The 21,972-nt window shown below is 50.9% G+C and overlaps 2 protein-coding genes across 5 annotated transcripts; both read left to right on the top strand.

The window, feature by feature from the left end:
- Nucleotides 1-764: 764 nt before the first annotated feature.
- Nucleotides 765-12,224, top strand: FASTKD5 (FAST kinase domains 5). 3 transcript variants are annotated; one of them, XM_056343663.1, is made up of 3 exons: nt 765-851; nt 5,169-7,557; nt 12,128-12,224. In XM_056343663.1, exons 2-3 carry the CDS (start codon nt 5,207-5,209, stop codon nt 12,129-12,131), a joined length of 2,355 nt encoding a protein of 784 aa, XP_056199638.1. In that variant the 5' UTR covers nt 765-851; nt 5,169-5,206; the 3' UTR covers nt 12,132-12,224. The 3 variants fall into 3 exon arrangements, with proteins under 3 accessions (XP_056199638.1, XP_056199629.1, XP_056199622.1); XM_056343654.1 differs by lacking the exon at nt 12,128-12,224 and adding an exon at nt 8,451-8,540; XM_056343647.1 differs by lacking the exon at nt 12,128-12,224 and having other exon boundaries at nt 5,169-7,914.
- Nucleotides 810-20,768, top strand: UBOX5 (U-box domain containing 5). 2 transcript variants are annotated; one of them, XM_056343674.1, is made up of 5 exons: nt 810-851; nt 12,128-12,224; nt 14,112-15,294; nt 18,237-18,398; nt 19,862-20,768. In XM_056343674.1, exons 2-5 carry the CDS (start codon nt 12,171-12,173, stop codon nt 20,071-20,073), a joined length of 1,611 nt encoding a protein of 536 aa, XP_056199649.1. In that variant the 5' UTR covers nt 810-851; nt 12,128-12,170; the 3' UTR covers nt 20,074-20,768. The 2 variants fall into 2 exon arrangements, with proteins under 2 accessions (XP_056199649.1, XP_056199658.1); XM_056343683.1 differs by lacking the exon at nt 19,862-20,768 and adding an exon at nt 18,625-19,843.
- Nucleotides 20,769-21,972: the final 1,204 nt, after the last annotated feature.

The raw sequence follows: 21,972 nt of genomic DNA, 5'->3' as shown, positions 1-21,972 counted from the left end.
CTCAAGGCCTTATTGGTGCCAATGCTTAAAGCCCAGGGTGGAGAGATGTCTGGGCACAGCAGAGCCTTGAATATTTGAAACACTCCCAAGTCTGCCTGGCCGCAGCACTGGCCCACTGGCCCTGCGTGGTCCTGCTCGAGCAGGGTCTGGCACCTAATGATTCCCCCACGATCCCCTCCCACCTCAGTCACCCTGGTCCCGAAAGTATGGCGGCGTCGGTATAGCAGCAGAGAAGAGCACCAGCCTCCGCCAGGCTCCACTCCCAGCCTCCAGGACCCCCAGACGTGGAGCAGCCCCCCACAGACCCCAGCCGGGCGCCTCCCGTCGCTGCTCACCCCACGCAGACGGGGAGGCCCAGCCGGGGGGGTGGGGGGCGGGCAGGCCCAGCCGCGGGGGCAGAGAGGGGGCGAGGCCCAGCCGGTGCGGGGTGGGGAGCGAATCCTAGCCGGGGGGGAGCCAGGCCCAGCCGGGGGAGAGGACAGGCCCCCCGGGTTCCCCGCCGGGCCTACGACTGGGGTCGGGCAGGCCGCCGCCTGAGCGCTGCCTGGAGCGGAGCAGGCGGGGGACCGAGCAGCCAAAGCGCCACCACCCCGCCCCGGGCCCGCCCCACCGAGTCACATGACTGCCCCTGCCGCATCACGTGGGGCCGCGCGGCGCGCCTCGGGCGCCACCTGCCGCCCGTTCGCTCCGCTCCCGCCGTTCACACCCACCCCCGGCACCCCCCTCGGCTTCCGTCCGGCCGGAAGTGTGTCACCATCAGGTGGCCGGAAGCGGTGGGAGGCAACGGGGGCGACCGGGCGGAGGGGCTGGCGGGCGGCAGGGCCAGAGCCGGCGGCGAGCGCCGGGCCCCGGTGAGTGCGAGCGGGCAGCGCGGGCCGCCCCGTCCCCTTCTCCCCCTGCCCCCTGCCGTCCCCTCAGCGGCGGGCCGCGGCGGGCGGCACACGCGCATGCGCCCAGCCCCCACGGCCCGGGGGCAGCTGCGGGGGCTGCACGGCCCGGGGGCCGGGCTGTACATGTATTTTATATGTATATTTATGTAGGGACGGCCGTGTGGGTAAGTAGCGGGACTCGGGTTTGCAGCGGGGGCCGCGCCTGGCGGCCGCTCTGCCCCCACGGTGGTAGAGGTGCCGCCGGGGACGTGAAAAGGAGGGCGAAAAACAAAAGCACCAACAAAAAACGTGGCGGTTTGGCACTCTGACGGCGTGATCCGCTGGGGGAAAATGCTTTTGCTGTGATTTTTTTTTTTTTTTTTTGTCTCTTCAGCCCAGGCACGGCGGTTAACTGTAGGCTCTTGGCCAAAACGAGCCGTGTAACCCCCAGCTTCACTGCCAGTGGTGCTGGGCAGGGGGAAGCACGGGCTGGGGCAGTGTGCTGCAGTGGTGGGTGGTCTCCTAGCATGGGTCCTGTGAGGGTTTTCTAGTGCCGCTGAAAGCCCCTTTGAGTGTTTCAGAGGCACAGACAGCATTTCAGGGTGCATCTATATCCCCCTTCACGGGGCTGATACTCCAAGGCGGGTGGCATCCCTCCAGGAATGTTGTTTTCCCTGGTGTTCAGCTAACGCTCAGCTGTGCAGTTGCGCTCTTGGCCGAGAGCTCAGCTCTAAGTGTGACACGCAGACACATACACAAAGATGTTTTCATCCCAGAGGACCTCCACAAAGTGTATTTGCAGCCTGCAGGGCCCAGCTCCAAAGCTCGCTTTCTGACTGGCTTTTTGGAGTCACTGGAAGTGAAATTTCTGGAGAGATTTGCCTGGAGGTGGGAAGGAGTTTGGCTGTGTTTGAACAAGAGAAGCACAGTGGGAGGAGGAAGGAGGCTGATTATTCAGGGTAACAGGAAGAGAGGAACATTGAGGAGAGGTGTAGGTTGAGTTGGGAGAGAAATGCTGTAGAAACTTCAAAGATCACAAAGATTTAGGCTACGGGTGGGTGACAGCCATGGGCAAAAGGCCACTTGGACCCAGCATATTTCTTTCAGAGATGCTTAAAGTACCTAAACCCATGCAGACCTTGCTCCCCTGCACGGGATCTTCTCTTTTGCTGAATTTGGAGCCAAGGAGGAGAGCCATATTCTCTTTACTAAATAGCTTCCCAAATGTGTCATGGCTTAACACTAAACTACATAGGTGGTATTCTTAGCAGCACGCACCTTCAGAGCCTCTGGTGTGCAAATGCTGTGACTTTGATTCTCTGTCTTTGAAATTAGGCTGTTGTCACCGAGTAGGGTGTTTCTGGTAACAGCAGAGTGCTGAATTTCTTAGGTAGTATCACCTTTCAGCAGCAAATAGAAATTGTTTTCAAGAAATGGCCTGTCTCTCAGTAATACAAAAATAGAAGACATGCAAAATACAAGTCAGACAAGGTCTGCCAGAAAGCCTGGGTTAGATAAACCTCCACTTGTCTGGGATCAATTTTGCAGCTTGAACCAGCCTCTCTGAGTGTCCTCCAGGACAAGCACTGTGAGGTGCCAGGAGAGGAGACGATGTCAGAGGGGATGGGGTCTCCATCCCCCTGCCATGGTGCAGACCTGAGCCTTGCCCACTTCACAGCTGCCTGTCTCCAGCCACAAAAATGGCATCCGTCACATGTGGCCAGTTCAGGCTGGACATCACAGCCAGTAGAGCCAGAAATGGTATTTTCATTCTTTGTGCTAAGCAGGCAAGCTTTGAAATCTGGCTCCTTTTTGCTGCTGCTTCCGGCTTTGCAGGGTCTGGCCTGTGCCACAGCATCAGAGCTCTTGGGTTTTACTGTCCAGGTTCTGAGGGGGCTTTTCCTTTCCCCAGCTTACAAGACAGTCAGGAAGGGGTAGAGTCTCTCCTGCCTGTCACGATTTGATTTCTCATGCTGGAAGGGGACAGCCACAGCCTTGCAGCTGCCTGGCTGGCAGGCACTAGCACAGCTGTAAGAGTCAGCAGTGCCTGGGGTCTGTGGAGCAGAGCCTGGTCTGCACCAGCAGGCTGCCTCATGGTGTGCTTTGAGATCCAAATACGGTGTCCAGCAAGCTTAGCGACTATTGAGTGTCTCACAATATTTACCAGCCATTTACTAGTCACCTTAGAAATGCATTGGCCTCTTTCTTATACCTTCCTCCTTGTGTGGCTGTATCCAGAAATTTTAATTTCAGCTTGTCTTCCCTCTTTCCCCCCCGCCACGAGCCTCTTGTTCTCCACCCAGGTTGCTTTTTTCACCTCTCCTGCCAGGGCGGCTGAGAGGGTTACTGCTCCAGCAGCTTCTTCCTCACCTGCCAGCTGGTGGTTGCTGCCCCCAAGCTCTGCCTATGGAGCAGAGGATGTGAGATCTCCTTGGCTGCCTCAGCGCAAGTTGACTCAGTTGATCCCAGAGGGAGGAATTGAGCCACTTGACTTTGCACTAGAGCAGATCGGGAGTGCTCCTGTGCTAACTCTGTGCTGAGGTCCTGTCCTCAGACAGAAGCTGAGCTGCAGCAAGACAGAGGTACAGCTACCTGGGAGGAAAACAGCCTGCAGAGAGCAGCAGGTTGCTTGTGCCTGTGCCAGATCAGAGATGTCTTGCCTGCCTGTCTGCTCCTGTGACTGCTTTTGCTGCTGTGGGAGAATTCAGGGTGTGCAAGAGACAGCCGAGGCTGCTGCGGGGAGCCATCCCCACAACAGGCAGCACCCACAGCTGGCACCAAGAGGGAGCAAAGGGCATCACTTTGCCTCTCCCCATCCTCCCTCCCTTCCCATCTCACCCTTCCTTGAGAGGAGCTGATGCTTCATCATTGTGGTGCAGGAATAAGATCATCTAATGGGTCAGGGGAGACGTGGGGATTCTTGTACTCCAAAAAACCCAAATACCCAGTTTCTGTTCAGCCAGAGCTGCATGTGATCCCACTGCAGCCTTTTCCTGCTCAGATACCCCAGACACACAGCTCTCACCCCACCTTTTCTTCCCCCAAGGTATCTATTTTGCTGCTGCAAAACGGAGTTTGCCTGCACTGGTTCAACATCTTGCTGTAGCCCTAATCGAGAAGCTGCACATATAAGCAGAGCTCAGAGGGATGCCCGCAAAGGATTTATTTCCCCCATGTGGGGAGCACAGAGGCTAATGCGTATTGCAGTCACAGCATCTCTGCCAGGCTTTGGCTTTCCTGATTGCTTGGCACCCTGTGGTAGTGAGAGCACAAGGAATTTTAAAGAAGTAGAGAACGCCTGGTCTAACGTATCTTTGGGGTTGACCACATGTGGTGGGATAAGGGTGTGTTACACAGAGCGCTGACTTGGTGCTTTTTCTTTTTTAATCAGCATCTGAATCATCGTAAACAGGATCGTTTGGCAGCTTATGCAGGCTGGCAGCACACAGCTTAACTCCTGACAAATTTCTCATCCTCAGTCTCTGTGCTGTAGCTGGTTTAGGCAGGAGTTAGGAAGGCACCTGGCATTTTTAAGACTTCTGTACCCTAAAACTATGGGAAACGCTCCCAAGTCTGAAGCCTAAAGCTCTCTTCCGTCTGGTTCGCAACTCAGGATGTAACATCTTGTAATGATTTGTGTTACTTCTTCCATGATCTTCCCCCACTTAGGCCCCACCTAGAAGGGCCATGTTTCTTCTTCCCGCTATAATCTCTATCTGCAGGTTACAGGCCAGCTTTTACTCCTTGGACTGGTTTTGCGGAGACTTTGCTCACAGCCCCCACATACTGTCTCCAGGTGCAGAGAGCACTGCAACACCCTGGATATTTTGTGGCAACTTCTCGGGTGGTGGTTGGTATTTCAGACTATGGTGGCTGAAGTAGCAGAATGCACTGATTATGTAAAGTCTCTTTGAAGTTGCAGTTCTACTGCAAAAATATGTTTTCGTTGTTTAGAATGAAAGAAAAGCAGTTTGGGTCTTTTGAAAATGAAAAAGAGATTACTTTCTTTTCTTTAACTCCCATAGTCTTTGCTGGTTACTTATGGCTGCTGAGTAGCAGGGAATACCCAACTGCCGTGTACCCCAGCTTCGGGTATGTCAGGTCACCTGGGTGCTTGTTTTGAACTGCCTTTGGGTGAGGTGATGTTCGATAGTGGCTGCCTTCCAGCTTTGCAGGGAAACAGTTGCCCTGCCTAGGGGAAGCACCGACATCGCCTCGCTTTCAGTAGCGTAAAGGATAGATTAAAAAGTGCTTCGTGTTAGGTGGAAGCCACTCATTCTTCGTCTGCCCTTTTTTCAGTACCTGGAAGCAATTCTGACCCCAGTAAATTGTGATCCATGGCTACAGTGCTAATATGCCGAAGATTTCCAAGACTGAGCAGGGTGACTACATTTTCAACTACAGCCAAGTGCAAGGCTGAGAGCGGAAGCAGCAAAAGTAAGCAGAAAAAGGAAGAGAACCCAGAATCAGCTAACACCACAACCGAATCTGTGGCTACAATCCAGCTGCTGAATCCACTGGACTACAGAGTATTCTATAACCCATCTGCCTATGCCAGAAGCAGAGCTGCCTCCCAGCAGCACGCTGTTAGGAACAGTGGCCAGTCTCTCGGTGACGCTTTCACCAGCCCTGGCACCGCACAGGCTCAGCATGCGCTCGGTACCGCCTCTTCTCAAGCTTTGCCACCCACCAGCAGTGCCCTGCCGAAGGCCAAGTCCAAGCCGCACTTAGAGCAGACCATCTCAGCGTGTCTCTCTGCAGCACAACCCACGGAGGAAGCAGAAAAGGAAAGATCAGAGATGCACAGCTCCAAGGAGGACCCTCGCGTATTTCAGAAGGGGAGGCCCGAGTACAGATCTCTCAGCTACGACAAGTCTGAGCCAGTAGAGGCCCTTCCTTTAGAAGAAGGTGACTCGATTTTACACAGTGTGGCTGTATGCCAGGGCAGCCAGAGCCCAGGAACCAGCACAGATTATTTTCACAAGCTGAGTCGTTTGCCAGTGGAACAGCACGCAGCGTTGCTGTCTGAACCCAGGTTTAATACACTGTGTCGCCATGCTGTGAAAAACATCAGGTTGTTCAGTACTTCAGATCTCATTGATATTTTGAAGGCTTGCGTTCGTTTGGCTGTTCCACCCACCCACCCTCTGCTGAACGCGTGCGAGAATGAATTCTGCCGGCGGGTGTGGGACATGAACCTGGACCAGCTGCTGCTGGTGGCTGATTGCTGGCGCTGTCTGGAGCGTAGTGTGCCTTCCTACCTGAGCATTTTGTTCAGCTATGCCAACATGCACTGGAAAGAACTCACTTTGCCCCAGTTTGTTCAGCTTGTTTATATCGTAGGTGAAGGCCGGAGGTCACCCGTGGATTTGATGCAGAAGATGGAGAGCATGATTTTGAAGTACTTGGACTCCTTCACCTTGGAGGAGCTGGGTGCCATCTGCTTAGGGCTCTTCAAGTCCCTCAGTGGTATCTCTGACCACGTCATGAGAAAAATTGCAGACAGAGTCTCCCTACAGATAGAAGACATGAGCACTTATGCTTTGGTGAACGTGCTTAAAATACTCCGCTACACTCGCATGGATCACCTACCCCTCTTGAAGGAACTTGGGAAGGTTATTCCCGCTCGGATCCCTAACACAAACATCCAGGGCATCATGCACATCACTCTTACCTGTTCATCCCTACACTACTTTGACGAAGGCATTATGGCTGCTGCAGCCATGTCTTTGCCTTCTAAGGTGACTTACTGCCGAAGCAAAGATGCTGCCAAGTTCTTGTGGTCCTTTGGATGCCTGGACTATGAACCTCCAAATGAGGAAGAGTTTTACTCCAGCCTGATAGAGCAGATGAATAGAAAACTCCATGAATTTGTGAAGTTTCCGGAGCATCTCCTTACTGGTTTGCTTGGCCTGGCATTTGTCAAACGCTTCCCAGAGGAGCTGATAGATTATGCTTTCAGGGATCAGTTTGTCCAGAAAACGAGAGGTAGTAAATATGAGCTCAAAAAGGACCTGTTCACACTTGGTAAGAGTGTCGAAATCGAGTGCCCAAGCTACCAAGGCAACCGCCTTCCACCTCAGCTTTGTCGAGAGATTACTGAGATGGTTTTGAATTTTGCAGAGCAGGAAATCTACGTCAGACCTGAAATTGTGGAAGCCGTGTCTCTTCTCAAGAGCATGTTAGGTGGCCCCAAGTATGTGAAGAGCCACATGATTCTGCCTCACACGAGATCGAGTGACCTGGAGGTTCATATGGACATGGATGGACATCCCATCCCTTTCAACTTAGAAGACCCTCTTGCAGATAAGAAACTGAAAGACATCGGAGTTAGTCTAACAGATGACTTAATGACTCAGCTTATAAAAGGGACCTCTAATAGCCAGTCCCCCATAGAAGTGGAAAATGATTGTAGAACTCATGGTCAGGGGAGAGGGGAAGAAGCACGAACACTGTGCACAGGGGATCATGCTGTGCTCTCAGGGGGAGCTCTTATTGCAGGTGTTGGATTGCAAGTTGAGCCTAAACTGGGGCACTGTCTTGAAGCCACCCCATCTCTTACACCAAATCGGCAGTCTCGGGGGGTGAAACTGGCTATTCAGGTGTCCAACCGAAACCACTACTGCTACAGCTCCAAGCGGCTCTTGGGACTGCACCGCATGAAACGGCGGCAGCTGCGGCAGCTGGGGTACGTGGTGGTTGAGCTTCCCTTCTGGGAATGGTTTCCTCTGCTCAGACGCACACGTTTGGAGAAACTGAGCTACCTCCATTACAAAGTGTTTGACCCAGCGCTGCTTAGCAGGGCTGGCTAGTCTGGTGTGGTGCTTGCTCAGAGGCTGACACAGCCTCACAGATGCATCTTTCTTTCTGATTAGTGGTTAAAATGCTCTTTCAGTGTTGATTAAGTGTTTGGCAGGTGCTTTGTTTGCTCAGGCTGCCTTGCTGTGTTAGCCAGCTCTGCTCTGCTGATAGTTGTATGTCCCACACTCTCCTGTTGTACATAGATCCTCAAATGCTTCCGTGGCAAATAAAAACTACTGTCCTATCAATTTTTCTCCGTGGTTACTTTTTTTTTCCACCCTAAATGAAAGGGGATGGATTTGGTCACTGTGAGAGCAGAACAGTGGTATTTGGGGTGGAATTGGGATGATTTTTAGTCATGAAGCTGACCTGGGTGCCAGGAACACACGTACATGTTTCCTTCCTGTTTCCATCACCAGCAGGCTGGGGCTGGTAGGCAGCAGTCAGAGTTTATCCTTCAGGGGCTGTGGCTGAGCAGGACAGAGTGTGAACGCTGTGTGGCGAGATGAAAGCTGGGGCTGAGGGCTGGGGCGCTCTGACCCCGAGATGTTCATTTCGTGCTCAGCTCTCAGCAATGTCTGACAGAGAGGCTTTGCACCCTGTTGATAATGTCTGCTGCCACATGGGGCTAACAAATCCACTTGGAGGCGATACCCCTGCCTGAGTGACAATGAGTCTGTGCAAACTGGAGTGCAGCCTCTAGCTGCGTGGAGCATCTCTTCTGGAGGCTGCTGGTTTTACCCGCTATCACATGGCTCACACTGTTCTTTTCTTACTCAGGATGTGGCCCAGTGTCTGAGTTCTGTATGCCATTCTGAAGACAGAGTTGCTGGCTTCTTCCTGAGCTTTCACGTGGTGGCTCTTTCCAAGAGGAGGGACATTTCCTGAGCTGCGCAGGGCAGACTCTGCTTCTGATCAGAGCTGAAGGGATTATTTCACATGGAGCAGCAGGTGAAACGCGCATTCCCACTGCAGCCAAGCTGTTCTGGCTATTTTGCAGTGCTCCATTTCAAGGCATGCTGAGGTGGAGGATGGGGAAGACTGGTGGCAGTAAGCAGGTTGCTGTCCCGGGACAGATACTGTATATTAGCTCATTTTGGTTGCCTGGTTTAAAATGTCTGGGCTGTTCTTTTCCCTCTCCCTCAAATACTCGGTGTTATGGAACACCTTAGTTCAGCGTCCACTGGGTGTGCTCCTTACTGCTGCAGCTCCCTAGTTGTATGCAGGACACCAGGAAGGCCCTTGGTGACTAGCTCCAGAAAGCTGGTTTTAAGTGACTTGTTTGAGACGACAGAGGATCTTGCTGGCGTAGAAAAATACAGAGTACAGTCCTTCAGTCTGCATTTTGCCTCAGTCAAAAGATGGTCATTCACCTTAGGGAAGGCATGAGATGGACACTTGTGTGACAGCGTGATGGCACTTCATAGTCTTTGAGTCCTTTGTGATCTTTGAGCCTTTTGTTTTGGCAAGTAATGACTTTAGTAATGCAGTTCCCTGGGTGTTATATTTTTGAAGTGTTCGTAAATTCAGAACCACCTTCGTCCCACAGCCATGTGAGTTGTTGTTAGCAGAGGGGACATCCACACAAGTCTGGGGCATAATGGTGGCAGTAGCCGTGGGGAAACTACATCTGCTGTCCCATCCTATGCTTTTTTGCAGAGATTTTTGCTGTCTGCATTTCCCCAGCTCTTGCTTCAGCCCAGGCTCCTTGCAAGAGGGGTCTTGGGCTCACTGTCCCCATCTGATTCCGGTCACTCCTGATCTGTTCCTCTCACCTGCTTTTGCCCACCCCTGCTGATTCTTGTACCCAGCCTGATTCTCTGGCCTCAGCTAGCCCCTTTACTTTCCTATTACAGTGTGTCCAGCCACTGCTCACTTTCCTTCTTTGCGTAGAATCTTAGTCCTAATCTCATTCCAGTTTCTGAGTTAATCTGTCCCTTCACCCCTGCTGTCTGTCTTCTGAGTTGTGTTTTCATGGGAAGAGTGAAAAAAACACGGCTACGGATGAAAGCCAACTCGGTGACCAGCTTTTGCTGTGAAGCAAGAGTGTGGCAGAACTTTTCAGAAGAAGGGAGAGCAGTGACTTGGACATGCAGAATAATGCATTTTCTTATTGAGGTGTTGAACCTGGAAAAATTAGCCTGAGTTGTTAAAAGCTGTCAGGGTCACAAACAGGTAGGAGAAAATCCTATAAAATATACCTATATATACATACATAGCTCCTCATGCTGCAAAACAAGGAGCAACTGAATTGAAAGACAGCAAGTTTAGCGAGAGAATAAATCATTTGTAATTAACCAGAGGTAATTGCCACAGATTGTTAAAAGTATGGTAGAAAAGGATGAAGATGTAGAACACAGCCTCAGTAAGTGTCTTAGGCTTGGAAGAAGACGCAAGTCCTGAGAAGTGGCTTGCACCCATCCGTGGTTTGCCTAGCGTGAGACAGCACTAGGACAGAGAGGGTTGCACAACTGCACGTCCATGGGAGTATTTGGCATCTGCTGTAGGCAGGATCTCAGTAGGCAGCGGCTCACGAGAAGCGAGTTCTTAAAGTGATGAGTTTGCAGTGATGCAGAGGTGAAGGTGCCTCTCATGGCTCACTGTCGTTCAGGGAACATCTCACCAAGACTCGCTAAATGCAAATGCACCAGTCTGGTCAGGTTGGAATGGAGAAATTTTCACCCTGGGAAAGAAATGTGAGAAGGAATAATATAGAGGGCAAATCCTGAGTCATTCCAAGAAAGGGAGCAAAGAGAGTTGATTTTGGGGGTTTTGTAATACCAGTGCTGAGGGCCAAGCTAATTTACCAGGCAACAGGTTCAAAATGAACCAAAAAGAGTAGTTCTGTCACACAGCCTGTAGTTAAACTGGCAATCTTACTCCCACAAGATGTGGGTGCCAAAAGTCAAACCGGTTTAAAAGCCTATTTGAACAATTCCTCACTGGCAGCCCTGTACTGGAAGCCTCTCAGGCTCAGAAAGCCAAGAAAGTAGAGTGTGGGTTCGTGCTTGCCGTGTTCCTGTGTTTCCTGTGAGGAGCAGGAATTGCTGCTGATGGCTGTCAGGTGAAATACTGGGTTAGAAGGCATGCTGGTCTGGCCTGCTGCAGTTCTTCTTGGCTTCACAACTGCTTCGATCCAGCATCTGCGTTGTCACCTTCGGGCTCTGCTCTCTGCAGGCTCGGCTTCTTTTGTGTTGATTTTTATACGTGGGATTTGTACTTCGGATACCACACTTCTCATTTCAGACTGTTGTGCTCAATCGCAGGCAGACTGCACCCGTATGCTTAGCAGGCAGAGTGAGCTCGTTAGTGCTCTGCATTTCACTGGCTGGACCGATGTGCCCCCAGAAGGCTAATTTCATTTTGGCTGAACGAACAACTTCAGTTGAGAATGATTAAAGGGCTTCTTGTTCTTGAAGAAAGCAGTGGGTTCCTGATTTGCAAGATTGCTCATGGCAGTGACACATTAAAACGAAGGTTAACGTAAGGTTAAGACATTTACTTTGCAGATAATTTCATTGTTAAAAAGGATCTGATATAACCAATTTATGAGTCACATTTTTTTCAGTGGAGAAAAAGGTGTGTTCGCTCGGGTTTCATTAATGAACATTGTTGGAAGAAGAACACTGGGTCAGTGTTCGGAACACAGATAATCTCCCTCAGAGCTATTAAATGCCCTCTGCTCCCTCAGAGCTATTAAATACCAATTGATAATATTTGTGTTTAATCTTCACTTACATCTGAGGCTCCCGAAGCCCTCAAGCAACATCTTGCTTGTCTTTGCAGCAGCGGTGTGTTAATGCTGACTGGTGTTACTTTTGTCCCGAGATGCCTTGTCCGAGCCTCTTGTGTTGGGTGTTGTCCAAGAGCGCAGGCAGGTCCTGCCTTAAACTGTTGAAGGCAGCATATAGACATGGCATGCAGGGGGAACTGGGTACGGAGACAACGCAGGCACTTCAAGGCCACACGGGGGGAGTGGACATCAGCTTTTTCCGCCTTGTGGTGGTGAGGGGCCACAGTGCTGAGTGCTCTGGTGGGTCACAGAGCAGCCCGGTGCCCTCCAGGTCTGCCTGCAGCTGCTGAGAGCTCACAGCGATTCCTTTGACAACCTCGTGTGTTATTGTTGCTTCACTGTACCTGCAAAACCTCTTGCATCTTTGATAAACTTCCTAATCGATTTGCTAGCCTATCCATAGGTAAGACATTTTTAGTTAAAATAGCCGTTTTCTCTTTGATGTTTCTCCAGGGGTTCACTAATTAATGTTAACATGTTTTTTTCTCTCCAGCCTGTCTCTCCACCACAGTCTTTTGGTTTTTTATTGGCTTTACCTCCTGGACTCGGATCTGAGTTGCATTTTAGGAACTACGGAGCTTGTAATTGATACAGTCTGTGAAACAGGAGGTCCTTTCACTGTTCACTGATGTTCACTTTATTTTGCCTTTTTTTTTTTGACAAGCTGAATCTGATGCTCAGAAAGTGACCTCTCTCCAACTGCCAAGATGGTAATAAACGTCTGTCTCCCACAGTTCAAGCCAAGAATCCACTGCAACAAGGTAAAATAATGATGTGTGAGGTTTTAGGGAGCTGGAGGGATGGAAGGGTTAGTTGGAAGTGGCATGCTGGACTAGTTAGGGCTGGGAAGGCTTGTGTGCTGCTCATCTGTGATAATTAGCAGTGTTTCTGGAAGACTGGTTTTGGCTGGCCATGCCAGGCTTTCCTGAGAAAACAAAACAGAGGCAACTAACAGCAAATTCCCGTCGTTTTGTGTGGTCTGGCTGGTTCAGAGAGGGATTTTGATGTGGGAGGCTGTGTCTGTCCTCTGGCCGCAGAAGCACTGCAGATGGATGCAGGTAAAGCGTCAGCTTTTTAATCTGCAAAGCTGAGAGCATTTTTGTCAATTAAAACCATTTCCTGGTGATGTAGGAGGGTTGTGATTTGGGTGGGTTTGCTCACAGCTTTCTCTTCCAAGCTCACCAGTCTCCTGTCATTCCCAGTAAGGTGGTTTTGTGAACTGATGTTTGGAATCTCTGCTCCTGGTTCCCAAATTCCCCTTTTGTGCTTCCATCTTGAGAGAGTCATTGATGTGTAAGCACTAAGAGAACCCGTGTCTGGGTGCTTGGGACCTGCAGCTCACATGAAGATAAAGTAGAGCTGAGGGCTCAGTACTTTGAAAAGTCAGCATTCAGAGATTTCCCAGAAGTTACTCTTCAAAATTTTATTTGTCCTGTGTATGTTTTGGTCAGTGTCTGCCAGGTAGTGTTAGAACACTGTACAACCTTGTGTGACTGCTCTGATGTGGCACACGCTGATTGTTGGAGGGGAAAAGCTCTAATTTTGCAGGATCTCATAACAAGACAGTGTTATGTGCTTACAGGTATGTGGGCTTTGACTTAAGATACCTTTTTACCTGCAGCATTACGGCTTGCCCTTTGTGCAGTACAATGCACAGCTCTTGACAATGTTTGTTGAACTTACTTTACAAGTACTTAATATTTTCACTCGGCATTGTCAGAATCTCTTAGGAACTTAACTCGGTTTTAATTCAAAGCCATTTGTGTAATTGTAAGTCTCCTCACCAACTCACACCCCAAAATCCAAGACCACCTTGGGTTTGTCAGTATTGGGCTGTAAAAACTGCAGTGCAGGTGTGACCGTCCATCCAGGTGGTGTGTGGAGAGACCCAGCCATGCTGCTGGGCTTTGCTGGGAAGTTGTTGTAGGGTGACCGTATTAAGCAGGTGGAATAAATAGCTATTTCTTGCTGTTATTTGTTCATTTAGCAAGTGCTGCAGACTTTTTAGGCCCCAGGGCTTCCAGGAAAGGGAATGGGTAGAGCCGGTCTGCCCAGGAGCAGAGCGGAGGGTGGGATTGCATGTTCTGGGAGACATGGGGTGGAACCCAACCTGGTTAGATGGATCTCCCTGAGAGATAGGTAGCGTTGATCCCAGAGCAGGAGAAGGCAGTCAGCTAGCTGGCCTTAAGAGATCCTGTAACTGTGATGCAGAGTACGTTTCCACGTAGCAGGATAAGCTGACATAATGTTTCACCACCGTGGAAAGAGAGGAGGCTCCCGTCTCCCCCATGCACACGTGCCGTGCTCCCAGCCACACTCTCCCACTTGTTTTAATTCACTGACCCAGCCAAAACCACAAACCATCTGTAATTTTCCACTCTTCTAGCAGTTAAATCAGCTCTGCAAATGGCTGGCCAGGTAGCAGAGGGTGCAGAGGAAAGCAGATGGGGTTGCATGGCTGCAGGAGGGTGGGCATGGGTCTGCTTTGCCGCAGCAGCTGGGATCTCTTGTGTTGTCTCAGCTGCATGTGAAACCATAACCTTGGTCCCTAGCTGATGTCATCTTGAGAATCTACGTAAGTGCTTGTGAAAGTAGTTTCCTTTTATTTTCTTACTTCAAATTAAATCTGGTTTTCTCCTGAAACACAGATTTCTGCTGATGGTTACGAAGTGGAGAATCTGATCTCTGAAGACCTTGCCAGGAGAAATCGTGGTTTCCGCAGCGAATACTTTATCAAACCTCCAGTCCATGTCACGATCTCTTTTCCCTTCAATATTGAGATCTGCAGGGTTAATATTGACATCTCATCCGGGGGATACCAAACCTTCTCCGGGCTCGAAGTTTACACCTCTACCTCATGCAATAAAACCTCTTGGCAGAGCCCTGAGGGTCAGTTCTCAGGTCTGGCCGGTCAGCCTGTGTCGGACAAAGACACTTTCACACTGGTGGGCAAAGCTGTCTTAAAAAATCAAAGCAAAGTGACATTTGGCCACAGAGGCTTCAAGCCAAGGCCTCCCTTCCATCAGATGGAAAATGTCTTCTCCTACCCTGGCTCTGCATCTCAAGACCTCTGGAACAAAGGGCCCACCTCGCTGAGCAACGTGTCGCACTTAAAAATCTGCATCACCCACGTGGCCGGAGGTGGCCTGCCTTGCATTAAGAGGCTGGAGGTGTGGGGACAGCCTGCCAAATCATGCCCGCAGGAGGTGATCGAGGGTGTCTTTCAAGTGGCCTCCCAGTTCTTTGCTCAGGATGTTGGCAGCCTCAAGCCAGAACTTTGGACGCCTATGGAGAGCGACTGCGTGCCCTTCAGTGCCAACGACAGCGAGCAGCAGACCCTCCGCAAGCTGGTGGACGTTGTCCAAGACATCCCTGAAGAATTCCTGGACCCCATCACTCTGGAGATCATGACTTTCCCCATGCTCCTGCCCTCAGGGAAGGTGATCGACCAGACCACGTTGGAAAAGTGCAACCGGAGTGAGGCGTCTTGGGGCAGGGTACCCAGCGATCCTTTCACTGGGGTGGCCTTCAGCCAGCACTCGCAGCCCCTACCTCACCCTACCCTCAAGGCCAGGATAGACCACTTCCTCTTACAGCACAGCATCCCTGGCACCAACCTGCTCGGGAGGGCGCATGCCTCGGAAATGCTTGTACCTTCTTCCGTAACAATGTCTTCTCTGAAGAGGAAAATGGACTGTATGGATCAGAGCTCTGTGCAGCCACCTTATTTTTCTTCTACAAACTTACTTGTCACGTCTACCTCAGAGAACAGTGCTAAAAAAATGAAAACTGACAATGACTCACATTTGATCCAAATGGACTGTTCGACAGGTATTGTGGCTCCCTAAGTCACTCCTGTTCTTGAGTGTCTTCAGAACCCAGGGCAGTGTTCAAGTCGGGAGGCTCCAGTACAGATTCCTGTCCCGCCTCTAGAAAGCTTTAAGGCCGTTGTATTTTGCAGTTGATAGATGTCGCGGAAGTCAGGTTGTCATCAGATTCACCTCCTCTCTCCTCAGCACAACCTGCCACCCTGGATGGTGTTGGTTGCCATCCTCTTTCACTTCTCATCTCTAGGCCCATCGTTCTCGCTGTGTTGCCCGTACAGTCTGCTTCACAGCCCTCTTGTTTCCTCAGGTCACTGTGTTTCCCTTTTAGTTTGTATTTCCTTTCTCCTCCTTGCTTTTAAGCCACTGTCCATGTGGAGACAATGTTTTTCTCACAGTGTGCTGGTTTGAAGTTTCTTTATTATAGGTGATTTATTATCCCAGCTGTCCGATATGTTCTTGCATCAGCAAGAAAAAAGGCAACATCAGGAAATGTCTAGTGGTGCAGTGGGGATGGCACGGGGAGTGGATCCTACCACGAGGAGTGAGGTGAGGAGGAAAGCAGGAATGGGGCACTAATCCTGCTCACAGATTTCCCTGGCCAGGCATTGCCAGCCTGGGCTCTTGGTGCAGCTGGTTCCCTGCATGCTTGGTGTCATTGCACAGATTGTGTCCCTGGGAGACACACTGGCTCCTTCCCTTCTCGCAGGGCTGCTCTTGCTGGGGCAGGGGCTGAGCCTGGGGAGCCTGTCGCTGCACAGCCTCTGGCCTATGCCAGTGCAGCAGCGCAAGGGCTTGGAACAAACGGCAGTAAGGGAATTGCAGGCAGTGCTGCCTTCAGAGCAGGGAGGAGAGGACAGCACAGGCTGGGAGAGACTTGCAAGGAGTTTGCAGTTAGTCAAAGCAGAAAACCAGGTAGAGATGTCAGGCAAGGGATGTGACTTGTGTCTACCAGGGAAGGAAATGGGCACTAGTTTCCTTTTATCCTTGCTTTTCTCAGCGATCTGGTAGCAGCACTGCTGGGCATGAGCTCCAAGAGGCAGAAAAACCACCCAGACCTGCAACGCTGAGATAAATTCCCTGAAAAGCCGAGTGGTTTCACCCGCCGCAGTCCTCAGCCATGCCATAGCTTCTGACCAGGCAGGCAAGGCAGCACTGTAGCAGCGCAGATAAACCTTTGGATCCACTGAGTGCTGGGAGCAGGTGTGTAGGATACCCTTTGTAGGTCCAGCAGCATTCAGGTGCTGGGGCAGGCAGGACTGGTGAGGAGGTGACAATCTTTAGAAAGCAAGGGTGATCTGTTTTTTAAATACCAAGGAGAGTCAAACCTCTCTCCCCAAAATCTGTTTGCTCTTTGTGGTTTGTTCTCTAATGACTCAGCTTCCAGCCCGTGGTGAAGAGCGTGGCTCCCAGGCAATTGCTCCTCTTGACTCCACGCTAGATCTTTCGCCCAAATCCACATCTGTTTTGCCATGTTTGCTTTCTCCCTTGTTGGCACAGGAATTCCTGAAATGTATTGGAGTTGCTGGTCGCACAACTGTTATGTGGCTATAACTACTGCGTACAGCAACACTTACATCTTCTCTCTGGTATCATTAAACTTGAGCTACCGCTTTAGGTAATAATCCCACTGGAGGAGGAAGGTAAGCTTAAGCTGGGAGGTGGGAAAGAGACGTCTTTAGCAACCTCATATTTAGATGAGCTTGAAGAGATCAGCCGTGTCTGTGAGGCCTTCTGTTGCAAGCAGTCTGGTCTGAGTAGGACGGTACAAACACGCAGTGCGTGGGTATCTTCTGGTCATGTAAGGGCTCTCTCTAGGCAGGTAAGTCACGTTTTCTTGTGTTGTCGTCTAATGTAGTGGTCTGTAACATGGCAAAAGGTGGCCCATGGCTTCTGACTGCTGTTAATGCCTGCTGATACCTGTCACTCCCTTTACCTTTCTCCCCAGATTTCCCAAAAATATTTCAAGGAAAAAGCTTAGATGGTCATTTGATTTTAAACAAATTCTTTAAAGACTGGGTTGAAAATAATTGGTGTTTGGTGTTAGCAGAAAGAGTAGGAAGAAGTCAAACTGCACATTTCTGCTCTGATCTCAGTCTAGAGCTCATTCAGTGTTTTAGGAGGAATCATTAGTGATTTTTATTGCAGAGGCGTGTGACAGCTCCCACTAGGAATGTGCCCCAGCCCCACAGGAGCAGGGACTGCCCTGAGAGGGGTCCTGGAGCTCCCAGGGGGGCTGTGCCTGTACATAAATGAAAGCACAGTGCTCGGCCCCAGGAGCTCATGCTTCAGTATTTCGTCAGCCTTGATTGCTGTAGCAAATGTGCAGCACTAATTCAGAAGTCTTCCTTTGGGAGATGGGTTTAACAGAATTAGTGATGCAGACAACATTCTCTTAATGCATAGTCTTAATTAATGCCTTCAGTATCACACAGGACAAAACACTGCAGGGAAGGGTCCAGCCCTGTGCCTTTGGCTTTCTCCCTTGACTCAGAACTGGGACAAAGAGAAAAAAATTAGTCCCCCAGATTTTGCTAGTGGCTTCAGCGTTCCCAGTTAGCTGCACGGAGCAAGCCTGGGACCCTTGGAGCAGGCTGAGGGAGCTGCCCAGGCAGTTTCAGAGAGAAACGGCTTTCTGGATTAGTTGGCTTTTTGCCCTTTTTCAGACCTGCAGATACAAGCCAGCACATGGGCGTTGGTTGGCACTGGGGCATGACGTGTACGTCTGATGGTAATCTGTAGAACTTTTCATCTTTAGGATCCAAAACAGATGAAGCACTACGTCCCCATCCTGGCACCGTGGCAGGGAAAAGAGGCCTCTCAAGAAAACAAGTGGCAGGGCTCCTAAAATCCTGAGTGTTGTCCCAAAGGTTTAGAGGCAAAGCAGCATTTCTGTTGCGCATTCTTTTTCCCAGCATCCGCTTCTTGAGCTTGTGCTTCTCTTTGCAGATCTGGTCTCTCATGAACAAAAACTGTCAGAGAGTTTGGACACTGCCTTGAACTCGGCGCTCAGCTCAATGCCCTCATTTACGGCCAAGCTGATGAAAAGCCAGCAGCAGGCACAGAGCGAGGGAGGCTGCAGCAGTTCATGGAGTGTGGACACAGTCCTCGGTAAGCAACAAGCACCTCTGCTTCACCTTTGGGAGTGAGAGAGGAGAAGGGAACTGGGACTGTGTTAACAAAGAGATCTGTGCTGCTGCTCGGCATCTTTCTGTGCATCTTCAGACCCCAAAATATTATATATATAAAATACTATATTGTCTCCCAGCAAGCTTAACTTAACAGTCCCTAACTGCTGCTTTTTCATCTCAGCGAGTTTAATGGTTTATTCTCCCAGTGAGGCAGGTTAGACCTTGTTGACCTCCAGAAAGTGGGGTGTGTTGTCCGTGTCCAGTCAGAGCAGACTTCAGCAGGAGTCCTACGATTTGCCCGCGTTGATGGCTGTCACTTGTCTGCGCCGTCCTAGGACAATCCTGGATGCATTGCGCTGGGACACGGCGCTCAGCCCAGCCTGCAGCAGGTCAGCGCAGACTGAGAGCTTGCCCCACGTCAAGGCTTTGGCTGTTCCCAGAGCTCTGCAGTCTGGCTGCGTGGCTTAAATGTTGCCTGTTAGCTGCACAGAGCAAGCTGGGGAGTTGCTACGTGGGTGGGGAGTGAGTGGTGCAGAGATGCAACTGGAGAGATGTAAATATATCACATACCATGTAGCATGCTGACCCTTACCAGGAACAGGTAATGGTAGCAATGCCACGGGCCAACCAGCCAGGTGTGTGCCCAGAATCCCACCAGGCTGGAATGTATATCAGCCAGGCTGTTGAGTCCTCGCAGTTTTCATCCCACCTGCTAGCTAGATGTGCTAATCCAGCTGTGTATGCATTCCCAAAATTATTTCTTTGGAGTGCAGGGAGGCACTGAACCTTCGTATATCCCTCTGCGGGCCAGTTCCCTAACTGCTGGCTTGCTCTTCTGCCCTAAGCGTGGATCCACCTGCTCATGGCAGAGAAGAGTGTTCAGAGGGACCAAGTGACCCTGAGAAAGGGCTGGGGCTGTGCAGCACCCAGTGGCTGCCTGTCTCTCTAAATAAGTTTTGCTGTTTTGCTGTGACATTAAGCTATTAAGCTTTTTCCTGTCCCTTTAAAATTGCAGTTGTTGAAGAGTTGACTGAGTAGCCCTTGATAGGTAGTGTGTGACAGGAATGCAAAGTGACACCTAAAGCATTTCACTCGGGAATCAGTGATCTTAATCCGAGCACTGGAAAAGCGGAAGGGAGGCTGATTTAGTCTCAGTAAAAGTGAAGAGCCCTTTACAGTCATCCATCCTCAATTAAAAGCCTGATGGTGCAAATGCTGATGTGATCCAGCCCCTTCTGAGCACAACCTGCCCCAGCAGCTAGACTGTTCCCTTTCCTGAGGTCAGAGAAAATGGGCTGTGGTCCTGAGCCACGAGCACCTGCAGCTGTGCCGTATGCCTGCAGAAAGGGGACCTGGGCTCGTGAGGCAGGATTGGGCACGTAAGGGGTGGCACAGCGTGGACTTGTCACCCCCCCGACTGAGCCATTTCTGTCCCCTTTGCAGAGCACGGCAGGAGCAGCCAGACCCAGGGATGCGCTTCCTGCGGGAAAACCTTCTCCTCTTACTTCAAAACGGAGCCCGTTTACCAGCTTCCCTGTGGCCACCTCATGTGTCGCCCGTGCTTGGCCGAGAAGCAGAAGTCTCTGCCATCAATACTGTGCGGGAATTGTAAAAGGTCGGCTGCCTCACACGATGTCAGGAGGGTTCACTTCTGACCCCTTGGCCGCCGGAGCCTGCCGGGAGGACGAGGACAAGGAGCCGCTGCTGTTCCCTGTGTCTGTATTGATCTGTAGGAGGATGAAGGCCTTTGGTGAGCTTGACAGATGAGCACCCGTAACGGCAGAGAGGACTTGGTCTTCTTGTGCTTACAGAGTAGTGGGGGGTGGGGGGTTAGAGCATCGCGCCAGAGCAAAGCGATCTGAGGATAATAAAAGCCATAGCTTCTTTAGCAAGGAATATGTATTTATACGGAACTGATTTCCACCTGTCGCACCCGCCCTCTTACCACCATCCCAGTGGCTCAGTGGTTTAGCATAGGTGCCTTTTGGACTGTGAGTTTAGCTTTCCTGTGAGTTAAAACCATTTACACATTTGACGAGCAGCCATTCGGTCATGGACCAGGCGAAGTCCTTGTGATTGACAACATGCAAGCTACCTGACTTCTCCCCTTCCCTGCCTCAACCCCTCCTCCCTGCGGTGCCCTCGCACTCATCCTGGAGTCCAGCATCACAAAGAGAGGCCATGGTTAACACGTGAGTAACTGGCAGCAGTCTCATCCTGCTCATACAAACTCTTGTAGAAAAGCCATCACATTACACCAAATGTCACTCTCTGTTTATGTCGTGTGACTGGACCAGCTCCTGTCTGGCTGATAGACATTTAAGCCTTAATAAAATTATGTTTAAAGTCATGTTCTCTCTCTGACTTGTAATTGCTCGCATTGTGCATCTTGGTGATTTTGTGGAGTGAATCTCTTTGCAGAGTACTGAATAAATGGGCTGGAAAAAGCTAAGTTGGCACAAAGGATGTGCAGCCCGATGAGTTTTAGAGGGGTTATTGCAGCAGCCGCATGGACCATCACAGGACTGAGGCTCAGATACCTAAACCTGAGGAGGTCTGGTCTTCAAACAGCCGTTCAGAAAAAAGGAGGAAAATCACTCTGATACATTCTGTCTCCAGCGTGTCCTCGATGTGCAGAGGGTAAGTTTGTGACAGCAGAGGGGTTTGTCACCTGTGTAACCCCCTGCTGTTGCCACTTAATTGGCAATTTCTCTCTGCGGAGCAGATGCTGCTCACTGATGTTCTGTGCCAGTTTCTCGGGTGACGAGCCTCCAGCTGACTCAGCTCACCTTTGCGTATAATACCTTTATTCTCTTAAAAGGCACCTACTTACAGAGCAACACATGATGTTCATGGCTTTCTAGTCACGTGAAACCGCAGTCTCATCAAACGGCTCAAACACGGCTTGGTGTCAGCACCAAACTGATGCTGGGCTTTGCCTCAGTGGGAGTGTATAATCCATCTCCCATTTGTAGCAAAAACAGGGAGTCCCCCATCTTTAAATGGTTCGGCAAAAGAATTTCTAAAAATCCCACAGTTCAGAGGCAGCAAAAACCCTCTGAATTCTGTGCAGGTGGTGTGTGTGCAGCGCACCAGCCCCCTGTGATTCAGTGTGATTCTCACACCTCCTCCGCCCTGCATCTCCGGGGAGCGATTGCTGCCGCCGGAGCTCCCCATCCAACACAACTGTCTCCTCCTGCTCCGGCGCTCACGAAGCTCGGTCGCCTCTGACGAAACCCAAATTCGCCGGCTGAGCCAAGCTTCTTTCCTGCCCCAGCTGGTGGGCAGCAACCAGGCTGGGAGCCATCTCACTGGGGCTGAGGGAGAGTTATCTCCTGAGGTTCCCTTCGCTCTCCAGGGAGGGACAAGGAGTGAGCATGGAGCCTGACAGAGCAGGGCTTGGAAGGGATGGGATGGCAGGGGGGTGTCGTGTGGCCCCCCCTGCTCAGAGTAGGGCTTACCACCTTATATCAGATTTCTCAGAGCCTCCATCCACCCAGCTTCTTAACCCTGTAGGACCTCTTGGCAGCAAGTTTCAACCCATGTGTCCCCTC

Source organism: Falco biarmicus, chromosome 1 (assembly GCF_023638135.1).
Source record: "Falco biarmicus isolate bFalBia1 chromosome 1, bFalBia1.pri, whole genome shotgun sequence".
NCBI lineage: Eukaryota > Metazoa > Chordata > Aves > Falconiformes > Falconidae > Falco > Falco biarmicus.
Note: the sequence above shows the minus strand (reverse complement) of the source record. Positions and strands in the feature narration are given on the sequence as shown.